This window comes from Anas platyrhynchos, chromosome 1, assembly GCF_047663525.1.
Source record: "Anas platyrhynchos isolate ZD024472 breed Pekin duck chromosome 1, IASCAAS_PekinDuck_T2T, whole genome shotgun sequence".
Taxonomy (NCBI): Eukaryota; Metazoa; Chordata; class Aves; order Anseriformes; family Anatidae; genus Anas; species Anas platyrhynchos.
The window spans coordinates 133196374-133222521 of record NC_092587.1 but is presented as its reverse complement, the minus strand read 5'-3'; the positions used below and the strand labels follow the sequence as shown (position 1 = coordinate 133222521).

The 26148-nt window shown below is 37.7% G+C and overlaps 1 protein-coding gene across 3 annotated transcripts in view; it reads right to left on the bottom strand.

The window, feature by feature from the left end:
• The window catches only part of PUDP (pseudouridine 5'-phosphatase), an 80154-nt gene that overhangs the window by 46356 nt on the left and 7650 nt on the right, over nucleotides 1–26148 (bottom strand). For all 3 annotated transcript variants that reach the window (XM_027447442.3, XM_027447454.3, XM_072029837.1), the window contains one exon: nucleotides 6262–6480. In XM_027447442.3, coding sequence (XP_027303243.2) covers nucleotides 6262–6480 — 219 coding nt within the window. The remainder of the gene's footprint in view (nucleotides 1–6261; nucleotides 6481–26148) is intronic.

Here is a 26148-nt window from a genome sequence, read left to right as displayed (position 1 = left end):
GTAACCTAACTCAATTTGATGGAAAACAAAGTAAACTTTGATTTTCCTTTTAGTTTTATAAAAATGTGACCTCTGTTTCATACAAGATATTTCAGAATGGTAAATGACATACACGTTTTTGCTAGACTTTATTCAGCATACTTCCAAATTGCCCTATCATCCCTATCATCCCTTTTCCTCTGTTTGTCTACCACTGAACAGGACACTGTTCTTAACATGCATCACTACTGGAGCTTCAGAGTGAAATCTATTTCCTGCAGAATGCCTCCAGACAAATATGGAGATAATATAAAGCTGTTCTATTTTTTTTCCTTGTACAGATTTCCAACCAAACTTCTGTCTTATAAAACATTTTATATATATATATATTTCTCTTTTCCTGAAGTGAAGTTTGTATGAACGTGTTATAGTAGACTATAAGAATGTTTTGAGATAGAAAGGAAAATAATGTCCATCACAAACAGGGCAAATATATGAGATGGGGAAAATGATTATTTATTCCACTTCAGCAGTGAACCATAATTTGTTTCCTCAGTTCAACAGTTGAATGTTTTCCGTTGTTCATATTTCTGCCTGCAGTCTATTCACTTGAAACCATAACTACACCATCAGGCAGACAATTGCACACTAAGCTCTGCCAGTATCTTAACCTGAAAATTCCCTGTTTGATGGTCTTCTCGGTATGGTCAAAATCCTACAGTCTTGTGGCTTCAGGAATACAGCTGGCTTGCGTACAGCAAGCAGAGTGCAAGAACAGTACCACATAAATACTAGGCCTATAGGGACAATCCCAAAGTCTTTTCTAAGTGTCTATTACAATCCTAAAAAGATGAACATTAACTATGTATGAGAAAACCCCTAAAAAATTAATGGAAGTCCCTGGGGCCTTCTCTTGAACAAAACCATGGGCTGTATACAGGATCACAAGAAGCTAGTATAATAAAATTCACAAGCTAGCTCTTAAGCTTCAAAATTAGATCTCAAATAAGCAAACAGTGGCATTTTCAGGGGCAAATCCATTCATGAAATCACCATGTACCACACCTCCTGTTTATCTTCCTTGCATGCCACCTATGTACTAATTACATCTAAACACTATTTAACAATATTTTACCTATTATGCAACCCCCTGCTGTAATTTTGGAGCTTGTCTATGCTATGTAGTCCATGCTAATATAACTATTTTTGCGAAGTCTTTTAACTGAGATGCAGCATATTCTGCAGAAGAAACAAGGCTACAGAGTTGTATTGTTTAGACAACACTGTCTTGATCAACACTGTCTTGATCACTGAAATTTTTGTTGGAAAAGGTATACTGGTCACCATGCACTTTCTTCACATAGCTTGCCAACAAATTATGAGCCCAAATACAACTTTACTCTCTTTTTTGCAGACTTTCAGCACTCCCTCTAAGATGATCTTTGATACACCTATCACAGTGTTGCTCCTAATTCTCTGTTCCAGAGACAGAGTTAGCTTTCTACTCACACTAACAGCATGAGAGCAGAGGACACCTGACCTCAGGGTCATCAAAACTAAGGCAGTTCAGAGACCCAAATTCAAGTCTGCAACATATTACACAAAACAAGTAGTCTGTGAGGTTTCAGTAAGTATTTGAAATAAAAGATTTACTGCTGAGAAAATGGATAAAGGAAACCAAAGTGCACCATGAATTGTGTAAATTAGCTATGTACATGCATTATGCATGTCTTGTATGATTTATGTCCAGTTGTGCACAAATGGAAATCTTAAGGATAAATATAGCAACTGCATTAAAAGACTGCTCCTCTTTTTCAAAATCATTTGCAGTTACTACACTGAACATAATATCAGACCCAACTTTAAGCTCTTCAAGATTTCATCACTCTTTTTAATCAAAGAAAAGCTAACATTGTCACTCAGGGCTTTGTCAAGTTGATTGGATTTCTAGCCAATTCAATGATAATCCTTTAAGATCATAAAAGCAATTCTACAGTAAAAACCTCAGCAGCATCAAAACACAAAAAACACCCAAAGAGGAAAAATATCTTATTGAGAACAATAAAAAGCTGTCTGTTCATCTAAGGAAAAAAAATATTTTTAAGTCAGTTTGTATGTAGTCTGTTGTGCTACAACAGCTCCAAGCCCATCACCACAGCACTATTCATTATCTGCACATGTTCTCAATCCTCAAGTGAATTTAGCATTGCTGCTGTTATGATGATAAAGTGACGGAGGTGGGGCTATCCACCACTTGGTGTAATTGCCATGAATCTCATGAGACTGTGGAAATATATCTCTCATATCCACCTGTTTCTTTTTTGTTCTGAGATACCATTTTAAAAATGCTATTTGTAATAGTACATTATTCTTTCACTGAGCTACAAAACTGGAGATGGAAACTAATAACCTACACCCCAAATTGGAAGGTAGTTGGCTATTAATAAATAATTCTATCTTCTCATCTTATTGCTCTCTAAAGAGTGCCAAAGATTCTTCTGTTGGCATAGAGTCTCCCTGTTCACTAAACCAGTTAATCTTGCCATAGTCTGGACATCCTGACACATATATAGCCATGGAAAAACATCTAAGTTCTAAATTTTACATAATTCAACACCTCCGGCAACTGTGTTGATAACTTCCTGGTGAAAGCATTTTTGGGTTGCAATTCTTCAGGACTTACTGCAATGGAGAAGTGTTTGAAACCAGCCAAATAGACTGGATCGTTCCCAGTTTGCAGCTAATTGATGGATGTCCATGGGTTACAGGCTCCCTGAGACCAGCATGGACTCACCAGAGTTTCCTACCATTAAAACAATAATAGTAAGGAAAAGAAAAAACAGACTTCCTACTATGTTGTATACCTGTTAAGGGCACAAACATTAATCAAGGAAACAACAGCTAAGCAAACTAGACTGCTGGTTGAATGGAACTGCTCAAGAAAAAAAGACGTAAGGCTTTAAAATAAGTTGTCACTGGAACTTGTATTTCTTTCCTTCTCTTTTTGCAATTTCTGACTGGCTTGATTTGGTACTAAAACTTAGCTATGAAATTACTTCCTCATGCTTGCAAAAGACAGCCAACCATAAGTGAATACGAAAATGGTTTCCCTATCACATTCTGCACTGGCCGAACAGGAATTGCAAACAAGAAATTCCAGCTAGCAGGAAGATGATCCAGTGGTAGAAAGCTTCTGAAAGGAGCACACAGTCCTGAAGCATCTGTACCTTGTGATGGTGATGAGCCAAAAAGTGCAGACTGCTATGAAATAATGGCATTAATTTCATACCTGTGACATGATTGTAGTAGCTATTGGCAGCTGAGTTACCTTGAGTTAGATTTTTCTGTCTGTGTGTATATTCTGGGTTTGTGCTAAGCCCCAGTACACCTATACATGACATGTATAGGCAAATGTACATATGCATGGTTTTCTTCTGTTCCACTTGTCATTCCTTCTGACGATCTACTTCCCGGCAATGCAGTACAACGTTTGCAGAAACAAAAAGTCTGCTATGTTACTCTTGCAGATAACAATGTCTGCACTCTGACAGAAATATTTAGAAAAGCAGCACAAGCAGCAGCCCTGTCATTTTGTCAGCACTGTCTTGAATTAATTCCTTGCCACACTAAATCAAAACTAGCTTACCCTAGGATTCTTTCAGAACTAAAAATAACAATGAAAAACTCTCAAATACTGGAAAAGTCCCTATTAGAAATGGATACATTCTCTTCATAGATTAACTTTGTACTTGACCATAGCTTGATGTATTGAAGCTTGCCAGTCAAGTTCAGCCATACTGAAATCTTCCAGCTTGCACTTTTCATCCACTAATGTCTCTTAAAACCATTATAGAGTGGCATGGCTTTGATACACACTGTCAGGCAAAACTACCATACCATCCCTAACCATGGCTGACATATCTGTCACTTACTTGATTTGAGAATTAAAAAAAGAGTTGTACTACTGGCACAAACGTGTGCATAGCACATTCTACGTCCAGAAACAAGTGCTGCTTTCCTTGAGTTACTTTTTCAAATACTTTTTGTCACCATTTAGCACTGTTCTCCATCAATCCAAATTTAAATCTTATTTCTTGGAAAAGCTGTAGAAATGGATTGAAAATAGAACCTCACCTACCTATTAACTGCCAAAAAAACGGTCATGTCAGAGTCATCTTACACCATTATTAAATATCATGACAATTAACTTTCACTTTGGGGTATTTACCTACAACAACATGAAATACAAGTTTAGCCAGAGAACTCTGTAAGCACAAGATGTCACCACAGCCTTACATCTTATACAACAGCTGCATTAAGTTCACTCATAATTAAAGAACATTAAGAGACTATAAACCTCCGAAGATTATATAAATATCCTCACAAGAGATATGAGAAAGGTATTAGATTAAAAAAATCTGGTTATCAGATTGAAGCATGGGTTAGTCCTTAAATAAAACAAATACCAAGTAGCTAGTGCCATTTCTTTTTAGATTACTGACATTAACCTGTCTTTCTCAAAATTCATGACAATTCAGCTTGTATCTCATATAATGCTACCAAGTATAAATGTTATTAATTCACTGACCAAGGCTGTCTTTGCTCCCTATAGCGGCCAGTAAGCATAAAGTATTTAAATTCACATCAATTCTGCTTCAGAAAATTGCCTGAAGAGAGTTATCACATATATTTAGTTAAACTGAAAGGATAACCAGTTGAACAATTCTGGTTATGATAAAAACGTTCATATGCTTGTCCCAGTAAGAATTTTGGTTGTTTTGCCTATAATAGTCTAGCTTCAGTGAGCACGGAATTCACTTTTTGAAGTCAGGAACAGTACAAAACTTAATGTTTCCTCTTGTTAATCTGTTCCATCACCTCTCTGCATTTCTTTTCAAGCCAGCTCACCCACTTTATCACAATCCTCAGCAGACATGGAATATCTACTCAACAGCATCTACTACTTGTGCTGCTCCATTACCGTGACTCTTCTTTGAGCCTCCTAACACTTCCATCACCAACCTGTCCATCTGGCATTTTCTAAGCCCAGAATAAAGTGTTTTGTTTGTCTTACAAACAATATATGTGCAAAGTTAGTCCCAGAAGTTTGACATGAAAAATGAAAACCAAATCCCTCCATCTTTCTTGCTTTCGTATAGATTTTAACTAGGCTTACAGTGTTAGGTGGATCTATGAGAGAGGAAGGTGCAATTTCAAAAATCCTGCATATAAAAAGGATCAGTGAGATATATACATAAATTGGCTGCCCAAGAGGCTAAAGTGTTTAAAGCTACCAAATTACACCTTTTATTCTTGATTCTTTTATTTCTTTTATTTGTTCCTAACATAACACATATTTTTAACATTCAGCCTTTTAATGCATTATAAAACTAGGTATAAAAAGGCATCTAAAAATTAAAACATTAGCATTAATGTGCTGTGACAAACAAGCATGCATTCTAAGAGAAAAAAAATCTAAAAATTGGACTTGTTTTACTGACACGCAGTTATCTCACTTTAAAATATATACAGATATATTTTATTTCTCCCTCTTTCCCATTCTTTTCCCCTATAAATTTTTGACATTTGCTCCAGGATGTTTAACATTGTACAAAAAGCCAACAACAATTCCAGTTTCTAGTATTCCTTCTCTTATATGACTGAAGATTTTTCTCTAAGCATCCCACACGTAAATGTAATAGAATATAAAAGTATGAATCTTATCTGTGGTGTGAATTCATCCTCTTGCCTATATTGAGGCACCTGGTTTAAGCCACTCATTTTGGCTTCCTGCACAACCACTGCTAAAAGACAAGTATCTTCAGGAAGTGGTTAAACTTACCTGTCTTAGGATAACCAGAGAAACCCTCCCTCTCCATTGAAGCACAGCTGGCTCAGATGCCATGCTTAAGTTTCAATGTTCAAATTAGGAGAGATGAATCTCACCTGAAAAAACCCATGGACACATACATTTGCCTGTACACCAAGAAGTATGTTTGTGCTTAAAGTTGGCTTATGCACACAGCCAGAGAAAACTAAATCAAGTTGCACAGCTGCCAACAACTATTCTAAAGAATATCTAGTTTACAAAATAGAATTTGTGTATATTTACATAATCTTTTTTTCTTCTTTTCTTTAAAACACATAGAAAACAGCTGTTCTTCAAGTAAACAGGAAAAAATACTCAGTACCCTTTAACAGGAAGGTAGATTAAAAATCTCTGCCTTGGTTAGCATTGACATAATTCCACAAGCAGTTTATAAATACTGAAAAGAAACGTACCTGGCATCAATTCAGCAGTAGGGAATATCTTCTCCTGCTTCATTTTACTTTCATGTAGTAACTCTTCTTTGGTTATTGGCAGATCTAGAACATCTCGAATAATCTGTGCCCCTTCTAGTGCTTTTTTACCCATGACCAATGATTTCACATCCCAGGTATACTTCTTTCCAAAACGCCCACAGATCTCTTCAAATACCATTGTATAGAGACGCTCAGTATCTGCCAAAAAATAATGATAATAAAAAAGATTTCAAACACATGCAGCCACCTTACAAAGAGGAAGGCATAAATGGTCACACAGCAATCTGCCAGAAACAAGAGGGCATATCCAAATGGACAAAATTGCCTCCCTTTAATCAACAAGGAGAAGGCAGACTTCAAACATCACCTCAGAGATACCTAGGTTTTTCAAGCTGTCACACCTGCATTCAGAAAAGGTTTCTGAGGGTCACAACAAAGAACTATCTGGACCTGTTCTTCTATCAACTTTCTTTCCCACTGGCACTCTACTATACAGGTCAGCAGGCAATGTCTTAATTAAAATACTCTTTATTCTTTGTATAACAAGAAAAGAAGGGAAGGAAATTTGGTACTCAGGGATGTCATTACATATTCCATGTAAATTGAAAAGAAATTAATTAACTATTTAAGAGTGTCTATGAACGGAAGCTTCAGAGTGCCTTCAAAAGACACTACAGTCATTATTACAGCGTTGCTGGCACTTCTGCATTTACATGTGATTACTGAAGCAGAACACCCCCGCTTGTATTTCCAGAGGGGTTCTGGCAAGAATAAACTTCAGGCTGAGTTTTGCCAGTGAAACTATCAGTTTCACTGTGAAAGGTGCTTTCAGTTTCCAAACTCATTTGTTTTTAAAAAATGACAGCAAACAATCCTTTCTGTCTTCCCACAAAACAAATCATTGAAAAAGAAGGTCAATAACATTTAATTTAAAACCAAATGGAGGAAGAAAAGTCCTTTCAACACTTGGTTTCACTTGAGCAAAGATCCTGAACGGTGGCTTTTCTACCAGTCTGTTTATCTTTTTGAGTGGCCTCCTTTGATACAAAGCAACTGTTGTTAACCATCCTTTAATTTCCTTCTCATGCATTTCTTTGCTTTCTGTATCTCTAAAGGTATGCTTATTATTATTATCACTTAAACAATGAAAGACAAAGGCAAGAAAAGAAAGGAACTGCACTTATGAGATTTGTTTAGAGAGATCAGGGACTTCACTTGTCTTCATGTCCTTTGCCATGTAAAAATATCATAATAGGGAAAATAAAATAGTGAAATTGTTCTTGAGCACGTTGACTTACTTTCTGAATACATAACAAGTAGGCAACAGAACTTGAATTGTAAGCTTTAACATCGATACTATGAAAAGGACAGAGCGAAGAAAGAAAAGCAGAGCACATGACTACAATACACCCAAAGATCTTCCTCTGCAGTCTGACAAAATGCACACTGCTTAACCACAGTAATCTGCTTCTCCTGAGATCAGCAGATGGTTCCGATCTGAAATGAAATGGGAAACATCATCACACGTATCATCGTGTGAGCACACAAAGTGCCGAAGACACGCTCTACCACCTGCCAGAACACTCCCTCCATTTCCCCTTCAGGAGGGATGCTGAGCCAAAGGAGCAGCAAGAGAACTAACACACCTGCCTGGGATGCTTAACAGGGCAGCGAACATTTCACAAAAGCCTCTTTGCTTAAAAATGAGAGAAAAATAACAATAGGACCTATACAAGTGTATGCAAATGCTTCTCAAACAGCTACACCTACTGAAAAAATGTCAGGAGTAACCTGAGAGCCATGAAACACATGAAATGTACCACTGCATCATTCTGAATCAGAAGAGACACAAGTGACTTGGCTTTGAAAACTGCTAAGCCGGCTAGCACCAGGAAGAAAAAAACAACCAACTGCTTGCTTGACACTGCCAGGTGGTACTCTCAGCAAGCTGAGACGGTTAGTTAAGAATATAATACTTAAAAATTCACAGTTCTCTCTTTCCTTTTTTCTGATGCATTGATTTTCCTTCACCAGGTGAAGAACATAAAACTCTGACCCTAAACTGTAAATTGAAACTGAAAATTAACCCTCATCCTATTAAACATTATATATCAAACTAAGTAGAAATAAAACAAAACAAGGGAATGAAAAAAATAATTGTAGAACATGAACATTTTCCTATAGATTTGTACAATTATTACATTAACCTATTTGAAAGTGAATGACTCAACTCTATAGCTACTTAATTTAATAGCCTCCTGCATTTTAAATATCAGATACCAGATTTGTGAACTGAATTCTTTTTCTTCAAAAAAAAAAAGGCTTAACACTGTCCAGATTGCTGACCTAAAAATAATGGTATGCAGTTTGAAGACTGAAGAGCACTCATGACCAGCTTTGAGTCAAATATATTAAAATAATTAATTCTTATCCTAATTGTATTGTGTTAGAATGAAGTTCTCTCAACTCTGATCAAAGTGTTATATAAAAATAAGCAAAATCTGGCCAACACACAAATAATCAGTGGATATATTTAATTTAAATGTGAGCTAGTCTCACTTATTGCTCATGTGCTTAAAGCAACATAAATGCTCAAACAAGCAAATTCTCAGAAAGACTTCCTTTTCTTCCCTTTCCTTATTTTACTTGCTCAAACAGACATGTTCTACTACAGCACATGAATAAAACCTGAAATCTGGAAACTACATCCACACTAACACACACGCTGCTTAACCACCAATCAGAATCTGAGGAAACCACTTCTGGAAAAGACACACTTCCTGCTGCATACATTTAACAGATCATGACAAACAGTCTTTTTGATTGAGGAAACCAAAATCTGTACGTCCACCCTATAAATAGACAGCAGTAACTAAACACAATTCAAGACTTCTCATTCCCATTCAAATAGAGGAACATCAAAAAACTGGTTAACAAAATGTGAGGCAACACTACAGAGGACAGGCAGGTCCTTCAGGGATCCTTGGCAGAATGAGGACTGGCCACAGGGTTGTGATTATATCTGGAGTTTTATTATTACGTAAAACTAAACTAACAATCAGCATAGCTTATTATCTACAATTTCTAGCTCTTAGCTTAGCATATAGTTACACAGAATTTCCAAGTTCTCATTTACACAGGGTTTTCAGCCACCTGGATGGACCCTCTACAGATCAGGTCAAATTCTTATCAACCAGCGCATGACAATCACAAGCAAGACTTGGAGCTTTCATGAAAGATCACAAGTCACTAATTCAGTCCCCAGAGGCAGAAGACAATGGTGGAGGCCACCGGGACCACAGGTTTTGCTGCCTTCCAGCAGTTCTGATCTAAGTCCCACCCAGTGCTTGTAGCTGTTTGTATTTACAGCCAGTGCTCTCTGTGCTGTCACATTTCCCTCTTCCAGGATGGTCTCACTGCATACTGGTGATCCAACAGCTGGGTATTAATAATGTTGATGGGCTTCACCACCCTCTCAGTGGGTGTCCCCCATGCTCTCTTGGTGACCCAGCACCTGGGTCTTGATATCACTAATGCCCTTAGCACCCTGACAGTGGGTGTCCTCACAGCCTGGGGCCAGAGAGGGGGAAAGGGAATGAGGCAGGGGTATACATTAACAGACTGCTTACATATTGTGGATATTTGCCTTATTGCTGGTTATGCTAACCATCCTGCCAGGGGTCAGCAGCTGGGGGTACCAGTCACATAAACACAAGATAAGCTAGTTTCTTCCCCCATTGTAACATAAAATAATCTATAAGACGTCTGATTAATCAGAGTTTAAGTACAGAAAGCAATCATAATTTCAAATTACTGCAAATCTGCAACACAGTTAGAAATCTAATGCACACAGATAGATACAAAACATCAATAAAATAAAACAACCAAGAGGAATTAGAAATTCAGTTAAAGTGCCTACTAGTAAGTATCTTAGACACCTTAGTATGTCCAAGCCATCCACTGATACTAAAAAAGGAACATTGGCAAGACTCGCACCTGACTAAAAGAGCAACTGGAGGCTTAGCCAGATGCCTACAGCATCCCAAATGGTAGTAAACATACACATTTAAGCAAGTGAATCTGGCCCCAACTGCTAGCTCCCATCAGGAATATTTGTTGAGAAAACAGCAGGACACATGTGGCAGTGGTCTGTTCCGACAGAAGGTAGAAAAATCGAGACTTTTTAGGCCCTGCAACTTGCAGTAAATGTATAACCTCAGCTTTATTCCCTTCTGCTTTTCAAAATACTTTTCATCTTTCCATTTCTCATCCCTTGGTGTACCTTTTACAGGACATCATCAGCATGACTTACCGTCCATCCACTTGCTACATTTCACTGGGAACGAGTGACATTCATTCTCTAGCCACATATCATCTTGTAGTCATTTTTATAGCAATCTTTCCTATACAGAAAGCACAGGCAGCCCCACTGGTGCTGTTTACAGTGTGTAAGAGCCAATCACAATAAATACAAATAAGGTGACAAGAATGACAGAGGCACTGGATTGCTCAACTTATGATCCGGCATAAAAATATGCTGGCGCACATTCAAAAAAGCCTACAGGTCAGTTGGCAGCGGAGCACAGTGCAAAACTTGAGTGTATGATCTGTTCACATCACTGAGGGTCAGAATTAGAAGTGCAGATCTACCTAGGTTAGAGGTATAGCAGTCATCAATCAATTCAGTACATAAACCACAGCTTTATCAACTGCTTACCTACACAAGAAGATGGCTTAAAACAGAAGATAACAACTTCGTGTCACGGTTTAGCCCTGGCAGGTAGCTGAGCACCACACAGCCACTCACTCCCCTGGTAGGACCAGGGGAAAGGACCAGACAAGTGTGAGAACTCCCGGGTTGAGATAAGGACAGCTTACAAGTTAAAGCGAAAGCCACACACGCAAACAAGGCAAGACAAGGAATTTATTTGCTACTTCCCATCAGCAGGCAGGGGTTCAGCCATTCCCAGAAAAGCAGGGCTCAGCATGTGCAATGGTTTCTTGGGAAGGCAAACGCCATCACTCTCATCATCCCCTCCTTCCTCTTCTTTTACAACAGCTTTTATTGCTGAGCATGTTGCCATATGGTATGGGACATCTATCTGGCCAGTCTGGACCAGCTGTCCTGGCTGTGTTCCCCCCCAGCTCCTGGTGCACCCCAGCCTCCTCGCTGGAAGGACAGCATGAGAAGCTGAAAAGGCCTTGGCTCTGTGTAAGCACTGCTCTGCAACAAACAAAACACCGGTGTGTTATCAAAACTATTTTAATGACAAATCCAAAACACAGAATCGTATGAGCCCCTAAAAAGAAAATTAATTCTATCCCAGCCAAAACCATGACACTTCATGAATGGATACGGAACTTGATTTTTTTATACGCCTTCTGAATTTATGCAAATAATTTTATTATAAATCTAGAACAGTCTCTAATTTACGAAGGAGATGTGGCTATTGTGCATAAAAGTTCATCTTAGCCATCGGTTCTGAGTTCTTCTTTGAGTAACCAAGCCCATCTTCGCACTGAATTTTCCTAATGAAATATACCTATGATTAATGCAGTCTAAACAGAGTTTTAGTTATATGAACTTGATACTTTCTAATAAGTCAAAATCTGATTCTGGACACATAAACTGTACAACATTTTTATTTTGATGGGGATAGAGAGATGATTAGGTAAAGGGAAATTTTTCATTTCAGCAAAAGGTTTATTAGGTCCATAGTTGTAAAGCAGATCTTTACTATGTAGGAGAGAACCATCTTCAGTATTCAGTTTAGGCAAACTTAAACACAGTCATTTTATCATGATTTTGACCGAGGAATAAGAAAATCTCCTGAGATTTTGTCACCATGAATACTGAATGAACACACAGATTACTAGGATTTTGTATTCCTATCAGTCTTTCACAATATTCCTTTCAACCCCACAGGATATGTATGCAACAATGTAAGAAGCTATACAAATTACTGAAATACTTGGTTGTGGTACAAGAGAGAAATATAATTATACACCAGAATATAATTATAGAAGTGGAAGTTTTTACTGTGCTTTTTACAACTCAGTGACATTTAGCATGGTGCAAAGTTTTAACTTGCAAACAAATCTATGCAATTGTTGAAATGTGGAAAAACAGCATTCAAAAGAGCATTAGATGTTTCTTCTACTCGTGGAATTATAGGAATAATACATGTTTACATTTTCTCTCATTTCTGAATTTAAACATAACACAGTCTTTAGTGTGTTTCTTCTCCTGCTATATCAGTGGAAGTGGGAAAGAACATAAGAATTAAGCACAGTAATGGCAAGAACAGAATAGTGACAGATTTCCCAAAAGAAAGACCAATTCTGTCAAGTCTTGTCAATTATCACATGCAGAACTTATACAACAGCCCTCCAAGTTTCATGCCCCCTACTCTGACATCTACAAATCCATAAACTCACAATCACACTCTCCTTCTCTCTCCAGCCTATGAAAGGTGCAGCTGATCAGCTCACTGGCCAGTTGTGTCAAGTCTGTCAGACCCAGGAACATAACAAATGCTTCAGCACTGCACAAAAGCCAGGAAGGGGTGTTTCTGGGTAAGGCACTGTGCTCCAAAGAGATTCATCATCAGGTCCACTGCTCTGCAGCACCTCTCCCCACAGGCAGCACATGCTCTTTGCATGTTTGATCACAGAGGTGAACCAGTTCTTGAAAAGTCCATGTAACTGAGAATACAAGTATTTCCAAATGGTATGTCAAAAAATTTAGGAGATGCCACCACCACATTAAAATTTATCACAAACCTTGCAAGATCTTGGTGCATTTGATAAGCAAGCAAAAAAGACTGGAAAACCAATGGCGTTTGAACAGCAAACTTGGAATGGAATAAGGAATATTTTCTTAAACCAAAAAATAATTTAAGATATTATTATCCACAAGAAGTTTATCGATTACAGCTCCATCTCGAAAAATTGAGAAGGAAAGACTTATTATGTCAGATTGCTAAAATATAGAAATTCAACAGCATTATAAAAGCCAGTCACTGAAGGAGCAATAGTCTATTCCACTGAATAAAGCACGGTGCATAATTTATTCCCCATTCTTTTTCTATCTTTTACCATGTCTTTCAGTAGGAATCCGAGCCTTTCCCCTTAAGACTTCAGCAGTCAAACAAGAAAGACAAAAATAGCATTAACTATGCAAAAAAACGCTCATCAGACAACTATACAACTGACACTAGAACAGATCTGAAGCTGCAGAACTGAGCTTAAACCACCCAGAGCCACTGAATAATTAGATGAAAGCTCCTGAGTTAGCAAAACAATCAGGAAGAAGGAAAGGGAGAATTTTAAGATTTTTTTTTTCTTTTTAAATAAATAACCTTTAGTAGACTTCTATCCTGCAATTTGTGGCAAGAGGTCAGTCTTGCAGTTCCCTCCCAACACCCTTCCATTCACCCTTGCATTACTGTGAAAGCTACTTTAAAAATGCAAGAACTACAGCTATTCCTGACGCCTAAAAGGAGAAAAAACAGCAGTTTAACAGCTGACCTCAAAATCACTTACAGCAGCTTAGCAAGAGCAGGGAAGAGGAAGGCAGGCAACAGAAATTACTTTTTGCACAATAGCCTAACTGTTACTGCACTGTCCAGAAAATGAGATTCAGCCTTTCAATCTTATCCTTAGGATCTAAGCCTACTTCCCTAACATCCCATGAGATTTTTTTGTTATATATGATACACACAGTCACGCACAAAACCGATGGGGGGAGGAGGCGTTTTAAAGGCATCAGCTGCCTTTAAAACAGTAAAACAGGTAAATGATAGTCAGTGAATCCAAATCGGCCTGGAGCCTGTTGACTTAAGGGCTCGTCAAAGGAATGTGGGCTGAATCCCTTTAGCAAAGAGGGCCTCCTGTGGACATGAGGAACAAAAATGCTCTATACTTTGCTGCATTCCTTCCAAATGAGCTTGCCTGTGAAGAAAAATGAAGTTACATTTACCAGCTTACAGGGACACCCATTTCAGTCGCTGTCACTGAAGGAAACAAACACGGCTTCTCCGCTTGCCCAGCCAACCGATTTGAGCTGTGCCTCCATCTCATGGCAGGGGGTGTTGGTGTCCCCAGGCTGCAGGCTGAACCCAAACACAGCCTGACCCAGCAAACCAGTCAAAGGAAACCCTACTGCAGTATTTGTGTCCAATACATTTGGGCTGATCTACTTTCATAAACAGTACTAAGTTCATCTTATCGTTACCTGGAACTTAAGGAAGGTAAAACCTATATTAAAATAACTAGCAAGCACCAAATAAAGGCTGCTTCAAAATCAGAAGCTAGCTATTCAGTAAACCACTTTACATGACTGATAAACCATAACTTCTGAAAGATAAAGAACAAATAGTGACTATAATTGCTGAAAATTAAAATTACTGCTACAATTTCAGTAATGATTTGCAAATCATTATATTTTTGATTAGCACTTAGAAAAAAAAAAATCAGTGAAATGATCCATTATTCATTTAAGTAAGAAACAGGCAGAAGTCTGTTTTGGAGCTTTAATTTTTGCAAATCTTTCTTATTTATGTTGTACTGAATATTAATGTAAGTACACTCCAGGATATACGAATATGCTACACAGCGATTACTTCACTAAGTCCAGAGAAACACACTGCCACTGGCTAACTCACTCAAAGCACTGTCAGTAGGCTTGCTCTTCTCTGATATGAGACATTCTACCACAAATTCAAGTTATTGCTAACAGGCTTAAAAGGAAAGTAAGTTTAGTGTCCAAAAAATAATGGCTGCATAGAAATGTTCCCAAACAAGGATCACATATTTGCCCCTCTGGGCTTTACTGCTGGGAGAAATCTTCCATGGTAGCTACAGAGGAAGCCAATTTCTCATTTTGTATGCAAGGAAACATTTTACTTCTGTGGGGCGGGGAAGAAGCTTCTGAACAAATTCAAAATGCTCTTAGCTTGCATTAATAAAGCAGATATCTTAACACTATCTTGTATTCACATATGCACCTTACTCTTCTTAATGCTACAGGGAATTGAAAGAAACAGATCAAGAATAAGCCATGCAAATACTTTTCTGATGCAGAGCTGTAAAAAAAAAACAGTCCACCCGCAATACAGCGAAGCACATGAGAAAGTAAAGACAAGTCGGTACTTCAGTTCTGGTAAATGAGGGAACACCATTTGAAAGAGACGGCAATATATACGACTTAATTAAAAACTTTCCAAACTACACTTACTAAACATCAATTATGTGACAACACCAAATTAATTTAAAAGGAGAAAAGCTATTTATTCATTGAAACTGACTGATTCACTCTCAGGCATTCATGTAGTCCCTTAACCATTGAAAAAAAAAAAAAAAACACCTATGCATGCAGCAGTTGACAAAGTACCTACACCGGCCTGCTTGCTAGGGTGAATACCTGTGACTGGCAACGACTTAGCTTTTCAATATGTGTATGAGAAAGCTGACCTGGGTAAGAGTTACACTGCCATTAGCATTTGAGTGACTAAATGCAACAGTGCAAGGGCTATTTCATCCAGAAGAGCAACCACCGGCAGCTCCTGGAAGCACGGCTTCCAGGCTTACGCCATACTTAGGCCATACTTACAGGGAACTCGGCCGCTCGCCACAGGGGTCTCTCTTCTTCTTGATATATTGCTGACATGCAGCAACAGCTCATTGACTTGAGGAAAGCAAAACAGGGTTTAAAAAGCTGTTCTGAAATGAGATGCTCCAAGGCACTGAGATAAAACTACCACACAAGGTAGATGAAAGCAAAAGGGTCACTATGTTACTGAAGTCAGCAGAAAAATAACCAAATCTATCTACTTAATTAAGATGTACTTCCTTCAGGAAAAGTTACAACATAACCTTCCCTGAACAAACAACCCAAAAATGGTCTGTTTATCCCGCAACCTAAAAGCACACAACAATGGAAAAAGAAAAGTCTTCAAGACAGGGGAAAAGAATCAGAAAATGTTATCCCTCCCTACAAGACAAAAAAAATAAAAAAAAAAATAAAAAGACCAAAACAAAAATTATCTTCAGCACACCACGGCTGTCTTCAAATATTGATTTCCTTATTATCAAAAAGCTTTTGCTTGCCCAGGAGACTACGTATATATGAAGACTCAGGCAAGCTGGGAATTCAACTTGTTTGACTTCCAGTGTTACATCTCTCTAAATCACTCTCTGGAATACAGCCCCAAAACCCAATTTCCTAAATAGTGGAAACATTTCAAAAGACAGAGTGACTTTAATAGAAAAGAAAAATATTTTTCCAGTGTGGCCTTGAACAATGTTCTAACCTTAATTGCAGCAATGTGTCAAAAATATACCGCCACAAGGGATGTGTAAAGGACTACAGATTAATAAAGCTAATCTCTTCCTTCCACTCATGAGTGTCTAAAAAATTTGAAGTAAATCTGCTGATAGAGTAATATCTCTGTGGAGGTAACATTTAAGAGGAAAAAACCAAACATCATCAATGTGCCTGATTTTCCAAGAGAGAGGCCGTTTGATCTTGGCTGGCTGCCTACTGTCTGGAGGAAAGTTTCACAAATAGTGCATGACCTGATCGCAGGATCTCTTTAATACCTGTATGCTAAGAACTCCTAACCCCAACTAGAAGCAGTAACACCAAAACATTTGGACCTTTGAGATTCATGTAGGAGGTGTGACACAGCAAAATGAAAATTACTGTTTTATGAGCTGTAACCACGGTTAGAAAACTGCAGATGACACCTCAAAATCATCGTATAGGTACCGGTGTAAGGTTCTCCCCACACCACCTAAGTGTGGACATTTACCCAGGCAAGCCACCGTGGACCTCTGAAGTCATATGACCACAGCCATCATCTCCCACGTCAGAGGCTGAGAGACTGGGGTCTTTCTCACAAAGCACTGACAGACCCCATGTGGTGACAGCACGAGTTTTCCCCCTTTCCCTTCCCTAGACTGCACAGGAGTCGGGAGGTGGGCCCTAGCAGACTGTCCTGGGTCAGCGGGCAACCCAGGGTGGGACCACACAAAGTTTAACAGTGGCCTGTGACAACGGATGGCATGGATCATCTCTTCTTGCTTCCTAACACCACAGACAGAAGCAGAGGACTACTTGGCCAGTAAGGCTTTTAACAACTACACCCCAGTGAAAGTGAGGTACCTAAATGCCACAATGTTCCTGAGTTTTGTGATCTCAAACACTGTCAGCTCCCCAGCCCATGCCGAGGACACCCCACATGACAAGAGGAACCCTTCCCACTCTCAAGAAACAAAGCCTTTCTGCCACTCAGCTGCAGTATGACTGCATCAGTACCAGGTCTCTCTATGACTATTCCCCACTAAATTGCCACCTGTAGAGTTCAGTACGCAATAACAGTTCTTTAATAGGATTCCCTTTGTTTCCTACATGAATATTCACACCACAACTCTCAGGACAGCCCATGCTCTGCTGCTGAAGAGCTGTAGTTTTCTTCCCGATACATATTTGAAATTTTCCTGAAAATCTTCGGCCTCTCTGTATGAATGAAGTCTAGGTAGTAATACTAGTATATACTAACAGTAACAATAGTGAATATGTTAGCCCCTACTAGCTGGAAGACCTTGTAAGCATACTCTCAGTCAGAGGTCGGTTTTGAAAACTGTTCCAATAGGCTATGTGATCTGCACAAGACCTCTACTTCCCATCATACAAAGTCCGCTTAAAATTGCAGATGCAGACTGATCAGGAAGACTGAACAAGAAAAGCAAATACAAGGCACAAACTTCAGTTCCTTTAAGACACGGAGGAGACGTTTCAAAATTATATATTCAGTGCAAATTACCTGTAAAATGGATTAAAACTAGCTCAGTTTGAAACCACCCCAGGGATATCCATTTGGGAAAGAAAAAAAAAAAGCATCAATCTCCCTCCACTATACACAAAAATAATTTTACTTTAGTAGAAGTGCTACAGAGATTTAAAATTTGGCACACATCAGGTACTTAAACATGGATGTACTGGACACAGTCCCAACTTCCAAATAAAATATTTTAGCTTTTAAATCTTTTCTCAGAGTGGCATTTCCTGGCAGAGAAGACGTGACTGAGAACAGATACTCTTCTCAGGTCCTGGTTTTGGATCAAACTAAACCAGTATTATGACACTTTATGGCATATATTCAGAGACATGGTTTAATGGTGGACTTGGCAGTGCTAGTTTAAAGGTTGCACAAGATGATCTTAGAGGTCTTTTCCTACCTAAATGATTCTCTGATTCTACATTATGCTAATTGTAAACCAGAATTAGGTCTTCAAACATTAAAATCCATTTAACCTAAACTCTTCTCTCATTTGTGAAAAAAATACCTATTATTAGGGATGCTTTATTAAAAGGCATAAAACGTATTCATGCTACAATCCTGAAAGAGCACAGTGATTACAAAAGGTTGCAGACAGGGAACCTCACTAACAGATCCAATTTACACAAGGACTACAGGAGAAATATAAAGCTGGAAGAAGACTTTCTGACAGTAGCTGTTAAGGTTGTATTTTCAGCTATCTCAAAGGGGCAGAGGCTGCATCTTACTTTCCTAGAGAGTGGTTCTGGGCATAATGGAAATGTTATGTTATGTTATAACTGTGTTTTAAGAATGTGACAGCTTAGAGTTACAAAAACCACGGCTGTGTATCTTGCTAAATGAAATAAAAAATACGTGTTCAGAGACTCAAACAGTGCAAGAAACTTTAGTCCCTCATTTCATTGTTCCATGTGATTAACGTGCTAAAAATAAAAACATATTATGGACTGTACTAATCGTCATTCCATTTTCACTCAATCTTTCTTCCCTTCTACCTCAGTTTGGCAAGCAGAGCTCAAAGTTTACATCTTGATTCGCAAGTAGCTTCACCCTCCTGTGGCTGATATTTAATAAGCCTGATGCAGGAGTTATTTCACTGGGGTGTGCTTAGTCCTACTGCAGCAACACTTACAGAAGACAGGCTGACAAAGTACATACTCAGTAAATATGTAAGAGTAGCATTTTTACTTTCCTTTCAAAAGCAGCCTCAATTTCCTTTCCTCTAACTAAAAACAAAACAAAAGAAAAAAAAATAAAAAAGCAAGCAAGCAAGCAAACAAACAACAAAAGAACACCAAAAACAATGTATTTCTCTCTCTGTTCACAATTAAGAACAAATCTACCAAAATCAATTAGGTTACAATGGTACAAGCAAGAAACAATCAAGTTCACTGTTTCTACAGATAAATACCTTAAATAAAGTATGCATTTCCAACTCCATAGTAACTAACCTGAAATTAGATTTATAAAAAGAGAATCCATTGCTCCACAGCAACAATTTGCTATCAGTTTTCTTGTAAATAAGAAGATTGTTTCTAAAGGTGCATTGGAGACAGCTAAATAGAAAATGGTGAGAATTTTAAGGAAATGCAGGAAAAAAAAATTAGTCTCTTTGATGAACACGTATGGTAAAAATAACCGCTAAAAGTTATTACTATAAGAATCACCTACGCAACTTCGTTCCATTCTGTCCTAAAGAAATGGTGCTTTTATTTTTCAATGGCAATGAGAAGAATGAAATAAAGTTCTCTGTAGTTTCTTGTTATTACAAGAAATCACTTATGTCCAAAAAAAAAAAAAAAACAACAAAAACATTTTGTTTTTGTATTAGTCTTCTCTATCTGCATAGGAAGAAGTAATTTTCAAATAACACAGTTGTAAAACAGCTTTCTAGTTGTATTTTAATTACTTATTAGAATATAGAACAGTTTCAACACACATCTCATGTCTCCTATTCCAAGCCCAAGTCCTGCAGACATGTAAGATATGTTTAAATAGAAGTGAGTTATCAGGCCAGGACATATACCATCACATAGCTATCCAGGCTTTACTATTTATGTGCCTAGACCCCACACCAAGCGTGAGAAGTAAGCCTCCTTAGCTTTAGCTGGAGATAAAGTGCACTGGCAGTTACTGTGGAATAGCTAGCATGTGCTGAGTCCTAAATAGCTCCAGATTTCCTCCAAAATTCTATCAACTGTTTGTTCTGATTGTTTTTAAGTGCATACCATTTATTCAGTAGACTTCTTTACCTATTTTCTAAACACCAAACAATGGATCATTCATCCCCTAAAGGTCAGAAGAGGAACACAAGAAACAATGCTTTACTTCTTGACTTTCTACTCTAAAGTATTTTAAATATATAGTAACTATGAAAGTGCTCAGGAACAGCAGTATTCAGCTGCATCCAAACAGATCCAACACAAAATCTAGAATGAAGCAGAAGTTACTTACATCTGGATATAAAATAACTCTAGAAAATGCCATCCTTAACAGACACTGTTCATTATATCTTCCCTGAGCTCATTCTGGTAATTTTCTCCTGGTTAATCTAAAATTGAGTTTATAATCAGCAAAATAAAATTGTCCATTCCATTTATCAGATACACTGAGCTGAGCCACTGGAACTTAAATGACTTTTAGACAAAAACATGAATCCTAAAGCAATTTGACCCAGTATGTTTTGAAATCATGAGAAGCACAACTGCATGTCCTAGACATATAAAATTGCGTATCTAGCCAAATGGGGTGACTTTCATGCCTCCTGAATGTAAGGTAAAAGAATGAGAAGGCATACACATTGCCATGATAATAAAACGGCTGATCACCAAAGGCCTTTATATTCTGAAAAGAGACAAATACCCTATGGGCTATTTCTAACCATTTCTGGATAGTAGTTTTCAAAGAGATTGAAAACAAAAATGCAAATTTGCTATTCCGTCCACAAGCTGAAAAGCCTTTTTTGTTGTTGTTTGTCAAGAGCAAATCCAACTATTAAAATAAATTTACAGAATCTAATTGTATTAAGTGTTGCAATCAAAGAAAACAGAGCTGAATGTTGTTAAACATATCTGCAGTGGACAGTCTAAAAAGCAAAGAGCAGTTTTAGTCACTGAAGCTAAGAAGCTGGAGGGTTTTTTTTCTTTTGTTAGGTTGACATATTTCATGGTGGCACAGGTCTGTCAGCCTGTTATCACTTCTTCTATGAACCTGTAACTTCTAGAGCTTTAAAACTGTTCCAGTAAAAAATAAATAACAAGAGATGATACAAACATTAAATTTATTTCCTTAAGGCAAGAGATTTCTGACAGTGCCATTTACCTTATTATAATTATCATTAATTCTAGAAAACGTATAATGTATTGAGAGCTCTGCTCCCTCCATGGACTGTCAGAGAAGCTAAACTCAATCCTGAACTGGAAATGGGAAGCAGTTACATTGTCACACTACTGAAGTCATCAAAATGCATCACATCAGTCTGTGCAACCATTTCCTTGGTAATCTACAAATGCCTCAAAGGCCCTGTTATAGACTATTCAAGTGGGTAATACATTTTTCAAACTTAGACTACCATTAAGTACGTTTAAACAATATTTTAATCACTGGTCTTTGGAAACTATTTTATTGAATATTTGATTGGTGTTTCTGGGTCTATATTATCAATACAAAATTTTCACAGTGTGGAAAAAAGAAAATTCAGTATTTTTCTTACTTTAATTCTTCAGAGATATATCTAGAAATAAGGTTAGAACATCAATAGAATATAATTTCTTGTACATACATACAGAATACAAAGCAGAGAACTGAAGCTCACAATTTCAGTATGCAAGATACTACAAGAAGTGCATGTGAAAGGTAAGCTAAATCTCTACTGAAGAGGACACAGAGGAAAAAAGCATTCTGCTTTCCTTTTCTCTACATATAAATACAGAAATGTTTGGGTCAAAAACCAACACTTGTTTTAGTCCCTTGAAAGCTGCATGAAGGAAGAAAATGTGAATCTATTCCATGTTATGACTACAATATTAGAAATGGGCATGGATAAACAAAGGAATAAATTTCATGGTTTTGCTGTAAAACTTAGAATACGGATTTTCTTTTTCCCTGTTAGCAGAAACTGATAAGAATATATAGACTTTTCTCAATCAATTGGGGGTGATGAGAAGGGAAGAGAGAAAAAAAAAACAAACATGCTAACACAGTTTAATCACCTTTCACAATTGCTGGGGGTGTGTGGGGATGTAGAAAATTTGTGCAGAGGGCAGCTTTAACTAGAATAGTGCCGACAGGCACCAGGTGCACAGATTCTGAAATGTGAACTCTTAAAGCCAAGAGCTATGCCTAGGGAAAACCAAGGAGTAGTTAATTCCTAGCATCATAGAGTCTAGTTTTATTGTTAACTCATACTTATGGAAAGAAACTTCTTCATGAAAATTTTGACATATTTTTAAGGCATTTTGCAACTTAACAGTTACTGTAAGTGGAAGATATCCTCTCCTTTGCATACATACAACACATGCATGAAAAGACATTTCTAAAGCTTTACCTAGGCACTGTAAATTTTTGTAGAGCACTCCAAATTTCAAATCTAGAAGCACACTACTTGAAATATTCTGAATTTATTTGGGTGAACTCTTCCGTGTTGTTAAGATAGCCATTAATATCTATGGTTACAACTGTAGGTCCAATTTTGGAACTCACAGGCTACTTCTGAACCCTGAGACCAAGAAGCACTTGGGATGCGTGCCAAGTCTTGCCCCAGCATGCGTTGACTACCTCCTCTCTCCACCACCCTGCTTTCCAGGAAAAAAAGGACTGCACAGCAGTCATGGTGCTACAGCAGAATCCAGTAAGCTCTCCCATCAGGGCAATTCAGACTTCTAACATAACCCTCTAAGACCTAAAGCTTCATTTTTATCTTGGTCTTCTACAGCATTTCCGAGTGAGCGGGCAATTACCTGCTCTTTATCAAGTTTCAAAAGATGGGCAGGGAAAAGTTCAGTTACTTTTAGAAAAAGGCGAAGTCAGCATAAACAGTAAATTATGCACAGTCAGTGGTGAATCAAATATTGGAACAAACTAGATTTTACAACAGTGTACAATTTGCAACCAACTGCCACATAAAAATGTGAGAGTTCTAGAACACACAAACAGAAACATGATAGAATCACAGTGCTACTCCTTGCTCTTTATTCTTAGATGTCTTCATCCATGGAAAATAAAGAAGCTTAAATTAAAAAAGGAAGGAAGATAAATACCACAAAAATATGATCTACAACTATAATAACAATGCAAGTTATTACACAGCAGAGTAGCAATTAGATATGTTACAATACCTTAGTGGCCTAAATATTTTCATTTTCCTGAGATATGTTTCCCAGGAAATATTGTTTTTAATTTTTAAAGACTAGAAATTTATTGCACTGCAGTACGCTCTTTACAGCTCCACCTCCCCTGAGCCAAAAAGCAAAGGACTTTTTGTTAGTCCAATGTAATGCCACAGAGAGGATTAAGTCCTAGCATAAAAAGATCCATCATTTCACGTGGTGTAATTTCTTGCAGCAATGGCCCTGTATCAGAAGTTATGTAAATCTACAGTCATTCATGGGCCTACTCTCCACCCTGATCAGACAGGAATGTCAAGGGAGCTTTCTGTATGTAAATTACAATAACATTCATCCATTAAAAAAATCTTGCCCATACAACAATTTATTAAAATTAAATTATATCTCAGTTTATTTGTGGTTCACCTTAAATCTGTTACTTTCTCCCACCTTTCTGGTACACTATAATCCCTTTTTAAAAAATAAAAAATAAATAAATTTATGTTATTTTTCATTCCATTCTTCTCCCAGTGTAACTGCAATATATTTTCCTTTTCCTTAGAGATGTTCCTGAATGAATATTACCAGTGTCAAATTCATAACACATCCCAGTCTAAGAAAGACACTTCCTCTGACGACTGCTCAGTAATCAAATAAGGGTCTATAGTTCAAATATGTGGCAGTTTACATTACAGCAGATAAAACAGAACACAGCTTCAAAGACAGTGTCCAAAAAGACGCCCTGACACAAGCATCCAACCACACTGCGTGGCCATGCTGTGAAAGAGAACATGAGCGAACTGGTATTTATGCAGAGCAGATGATCAATGCCCAGCAGCGAACAAGAGCTGCTTGGCAGCAAACCCAGCCAGTTCAGCACCCGCAAGCAAAGGACAAGCGCATATCCTCGGAGAGCAAAGGTTACACAGGGGCTGCTGGAACTATTAAACCAGGTCAGAGAGCGAGTATTAATGAGCTGAGAGAAGGAGGTACTGTGTAACACTGTACTTACGACACAGGATAAAGGTCGTGAGTAAATTCCTAAAAACGTTACACAGAAAGACTTGGCTGACAAATAATAAAGTGGGCTTTCTTTTCAGTTGTCTTGTGTTATCCTCACAAGAAGAACCACTCAATAAGCACAGCAGAGGGAAAACTAGCAGCAGAGGAAAAAAGTAATATATGCAGTGATGATACATAACTGGTGCCCAAAGGAAAGCTTTCAAGAGACGTCTGCTACAAGTTATTTGATGACTTAAAAAAAAAAAACACAAAACAAACAAACAAAAAAAACCCTTAATATGCCTCAAAAGAGAATGGGGGAGAAAAATAAGAGACAAACATTCCTTCCTGGTTATTGAAGAAAAGGAAGTCAAAAAATGACATAAATAAAAAAGGACGGTTATTTCCCACCTCCGTGCTGAAAAATATCTTGATAAAGGTCAGTAGTAGTACCTCAATAAACTCTGGGTAGGAACACTGGTTTTCACAGAATCACAGAATCACAGAATCTCTAGGTTGGAAGAGACCTCAAGATCATCGAGTCCAACCTCTGACCCAACACTAACAGTCCCCACTAAACCATATCCCTAAGTTCTACATCTAAACGTCTTTTGAAGACTTCCAGGGATGGTGACTCAACCACCTCCCTGGGCAGCCTGTTCCAATGTCTAACAACCCTTTCAGTAAAGAAATTCTTCCTAACATCTAACCTAAAACTCCCCTGGCGCAATTTTATTATTATTATTAACATCATCATCAATATAGGGAAACAAAAGGAAAAATCAAGGTCAGGAATCTCTGCCAGAATCGTTAATAAGATACAAAAATGTTCTTGGTTCAGTGCTGCTCAGTAGTGTTGTGATAGAAATTATGATCAATACAGAGAGGTACAGAAACACAGAACTAAATCAGCAACAAGTACTAGCAGGCTCTATACTGTCCAGATGAAAATCAGTTGTCCATAAGTAGAGCAACAGATACCAAGTCTGAAAGGAGAGGATATTTAGCATAATTGCTTTTGTGTTTTTAGCTAATATAGTTTCCTCATCTTTAAAAGAGCAATGATCATCTTGTGAGAATGAACATTACCATTATAAGTCTGTTGCCAATTTAAACAAAAGATAACAAATTGTTTAAAATAATAACACTCTCCCCAAAAAACAACAACAACAGAAACTTTTATCAAATATTCAAGAGTAAGATTGCCTCTTGGAGGAATATACCAATATAACTCAAGAGCAGAATTTGGCTGGTTCATTGTTCTACAGAGATAAATTAAGGTGTCCACTCTCCGAAGAATTAAGAATTCCACTCTCCAAAGTTCAATTAGCCAACTTATATCAAGGCTATGCCGATGAACTGCAACTAGTCAGAACAAGAGCTGCAGAGCTGGGCCCACAATGGCATCTCATGTAGCTGCCGCCAGTACACAGAACAACAAATCCAGGGCTGCTAATGTCTTTTCTTCTCAAGTAAAAAGAAAACTGGAATATGGCGGCTGGAAATAGTGTTATTGAAAGGGAAAATTCTATGCACCTTTTCTTCAAATGAAATTATGTTCCCTTTGTAGCACCTTATTATTTACATTCAAAGCAAAATAATTGGAACTTTATATACAAAGCAGCTTATGTAGCCAACAATATAAAACCTTATCACCTACAAACACATTCCAAAATCTGCATTAAGGCACAGGAGGA